Here is a 3,949-nt window from a genome sequence, read left to right as displayed (position 1 = left end):
TTTTCTTTTTTTGAGACAGGATCTCACTCTGTCACCCAGGCTGGAGTACAGTGGCATGATCTTGGTTCACTGCAGCCTCAAACTTCCAGGCTCAAGTGATCTTCCTGCCTCAGCCTCCCAAGTAGCCGGGAGCACAGGCGTGTGCCACTATGCCTGGCTAATTTTTTAAAAAAATTTTTGTGGAGATGGGGGTTTCACTGTGTTGCCCAGGCTGGTCTTGAACTCCCGGGCGCAAGTGATCCTCCCACCTTGGCTTTCCAAAGTGTTGGGATTACAGGCGTGAGCCACCATGCCTGGCCTCAGTGATTTTTAACTGTAGCTTCATTATATTATTTCTCTCTCTCTCTGTCTCTCTCTCTGTCTCTCTCTGTCTCTGTCTCTCTCACACACACACACCAATGTTTTCAAAGTGTTGCCTACATGTAATTCTACTCAGTGACCCAAAACTCAATTAACTACCAAATAAAACCATAATTTTCATTAGGTATTGTTGAAACATAGAAGTAACAAAAATAAAAATAGATGAAAGTTAGAAAAATAAAATAACTACTAGAGAATTTGGGAAGAGAAGTATCTTTTTAATAGATATGTAACTTACAGTTATTTAATTTAGAAGACACCAATAACTTTAGTGTTTCTAGAAAGTAGATGGCATTTCTAAAAAATAGTTACATAAATTTGATAAAGAACAGATATTCCTTTTGCATTTAGGCCTTTACGATTTATTGTCATAATTAGTAATGCTAAATTCTAACACAAAGGACTATAAAAAAACATTCTTTGAATGTTAAAATAATTCCCCCAAAACCTAGATTAAGCTTTACAAATTTCAGGCAAGTCATTTCATCTGAAACTCCGTCCAAGATATACATGGTTGTGAGTAATGTGTCGCTGTGAAAGTCTTTTGGATGAAAATAATGAACTTTGGGTTTTAGAACATTTGATTTACTGCCTTTGGATTCGTCTCCTGCCTGTTTGTCTTGCTAAACATTCAGACTAAGACTTTGCTATGACTAATCTTACTCCATTCTTGGATGTTCTGCCTTTATAAATAGTGGGGAAAGAGACCCTCCTGGATTATGGTGAATATTTAGCTCTGAATCAAATGAATGTTTGAATCTCTAAGACTTGCAGAAATGTTGAATTTGTCTGGATACCCTGTGGTTACAATATTTTAAGCCTTTAAAAATACACAGATTCTCAAATAGCGACAAACTTTTTTCCTGATTTTTTTTTCCTGCCTAGCAACTTTGTTTCTATCCTCAATGTCTACCTCAAACAAATTACATGCAGTTTACAATTCTTGTAGCATATGGTTGCTGCCTACAAGCGGTTTGTGTGCCTTGGCAAACAGCCACATGCAGCATTAAAGAATGATTTCCTGGATGAGTACTAGAGAATTTTGTTTCTATCCATTTTTCTACTTGAGCTCAACTTTTAAGATAGGGTTGGGTTAGACATTGTTTCTTTCTTCCCTTCTCCCTCCTTCTTTCCTTCTCTTTCCTCTCTCTCCCTCTTTCCTGTTTCATTACTGCAATTACCCTTTACCTTGGGTAGAGTAATTTATGCTTTCAGTATCATTAGAGGTTCTTATCAAACAATGTTAATGTAATACTCATATAGACAACCCCAGGTGTTTCTAGCTTTTGCCTTCTCCTGAATCCTCACCTATATTTGAAATCATTTTGATTAAAATCCATTGTTTTTTTTTGTTTGTTTGTTTTGTACTTCTGGCCTAAAGAGAAATCCTCATGGCAAAAAATATATTGAGACCCAGTGTAGATTTGTTTTGGAAAAACAATAGGTTTATTTAGCATTAATTGAGATGAGGGCTAGGTGTAATTTCCTGCTGCCAAGGAGAAATTTTGAAGGAAGGAGCAGAAGCTTTTAGAAATAGGCTGCATCTGATAGCAAGAGACGAACATTCTGACTTGAGACATTAGTAGTGCAAGAGGCAGGGGATCAAAGCACAGCCCCTTCTTAGTGTGAAGCCCCTTAACCCCTTAATCCCGAGCTCTCTTTCCCACCTCCAGCCCTTTCTTTGCAGGAAGCCTGGAATGGGATGCCTCCGCACATGACGGGGTGGCAAAGCAATGCGCTGAGAAGCGTAGGAGAAGCAGCTGCCAAGAGGTGAGCCTGTGTTTCTCTTTTCTGTTTTGGGTCCCTTGTGGCCATCTTTGTGTCCATGCTGTCTGCACAGACTGTAGTCTAATTGCTTTTCTGCCATTTGATCAACGGGTTGAATTCTTTATCTCCCATTGGGTTACTTATTTTTGCCCAACATAATGATAGCCTAAATACTTACAGTCTGAACTCAGTTCGGATTTATAAAGCGTTAGTCTACCACAATCCCAAGTGCAAGTAAGAGATCGTTTTTTTGATTAGCATCTAAATATTCTGCATTGAGAAAAATGCATTAAGGGGTGAGAGAAATGTATGTGTAATGATGAATTTATATATACATATATAAAATATATACATGTATATATTCACACATCTATATATATTCATATGTACATATACATAAATATGCATATATTATGTATATGTATAGTTGAAATGTAACGTGGACATCCATAAATTACCATGGAACTTATTAAACTATATATCTAAATAAGCAGAACATCACATTTTCAGTATTTATGTATTTCAGTGGAAGTCTTTAAACATCAAATCTTAGTGGTGATTAAGAAACTTAATTATCATCTTAACGGAAAAGTAATATAAACTTGCTATCTGTATGTTTTGTTGCCTTGTGTGAAAATTATACTGTCAACCAGTGTTAAATAGAAAAGCTTTAAATCAGTTATAAATTGAGAACAAATAGCAAAGGCTGAATGAATGTGCTCTACATAACATTAAAAAATGTCTTGATCCTAATTCTCTTTCATTTGACATCTCTAGTCCTTAATGCCTTTTTCAGAAAACAATCTGTTATGCTGAAGATGCAAAGAGTCAGGAAGAAGCCTCAGAAGGCATAGTGAGGCTTAGTCGACGCCTTCCAGATTGGTGTTGGCCACGTTGGGCAGCTGAGGCCCAGCTGGGGCCCCTACTAGCAGCTCCTCTGCTGCTGCTGGTGGGGGCTGCCTACTGAGCTCACATGCAGGCATCATGGCTGCAACGTGCTCTTCTGCTGTGCAAGCTGGAGCAGGCACATCTGCCTCCATCTCCTGCAGGGAGGCCTCGGTGGGAGCCTGTGGCGCCTGACCGGAAGCTTCTGCCTCCGGCTTCCGGGACTGCTGATCAACCTGTGCGCCATCCAGTAGACGCTCGCTTTGGGCTTCTGCTCCCAACCCGACAGGGGAATTACTGGCTTTGGAGGGAGGTTCAGCCTCACTGCCTCCTTCGGCTTCCGCCCGAGGAGTTAGGGGAGGCAGAGGAGACTCTGAAACCCCTGAAGGGTTCAGAGGGGCCTGCTCTGGCTCCTTGAGGGTGGCGTCACCACTCTCCTGAGAACTGCCGATTTCCGACTGGGTTCTGCCCATTTCCGGTTGGGTTTCTTTGGACTGGCGCGGGGCTGACTCTGGGTGGTGAATTATCTTGAAGGCTGTGGCCAGATTTTTCACAGCGTTTTGGACACTTTTAATTTCCTCTGCGTCGATCTCTTGATCCACAGAGACATTTGACTCTGGCTCTTCATCAGAGGTATGCTGACTCTGGTCATCTTTTTCAGATATTTTTGCTTCTCTGATTTTTTTGTAGAGCTCGTTTCTCTCTTCTTGCAAAGCACGGCAGAGGTTCTCTAGCCTTCCGATTTTCATCACGAAGCACTCATATTCTTTAGCTCTCAGTGCTTTCTGTGATGTGAAAACACACACACACACACAGATGAAATGACATGATAAGCAAAATGTCCAGGATGCTCTCTGGAAACAAGCAAACCCATGGGACCTGGCCGCAGAGTAGTGGCTTGATCATGGACATCAGTTCCTTTTTTTTTTTTTTTTTT

The 3,949-nt window shown here is 40.6% G+C and overlaps 1 protein-coding gene across 2 annotated transcripts in view; it reads right to left on the bottom strand.

The window, feature by feature from the left end:
• Positions 1-557: 557 nt before the first annotated feature.
• TXLNB (taxilin beta) overlaps positions 558-3,949 on the bottom strand; it is a 53,770-nt gene continuing 50,378 nt past the window's right edge. For both annotated transcript variants that reach the window (XM_017530413.2, XM_017530414.2), the window contains exon 10: positions 558-3,797. In XM_017530413.2, the coding sequence (XP_017385902.1) occupies positions 2,988-3,797 (810 nt within the window). In that variant the 3' untranslated portion in view covers positions 558-2,987. The remainder of the gene's footprint in view (positions 3,798-3,949) is intronic.

The sequence above is a fragment of the Cebus imitator genome, unplaced genomic scaffold (assembly GCF_001604975.1).
Source record: "Cebus imitator isolate Cc_AM_T3 unplaced genomic scaffold, Cebus_imitator-1.0 Scaffold65, whole genome shotgun sequence".
NCBI classification, from domain to species: Eukaryota; Metazoa; Chordata; class Mammalia; order Primates; family Cebidae; genus Cebus; species Cebus imitator.
Note: the sequence above shows the minus strand (reverse complement) of the source record. Positions and strands in the feature narration are given on the sequence as shown.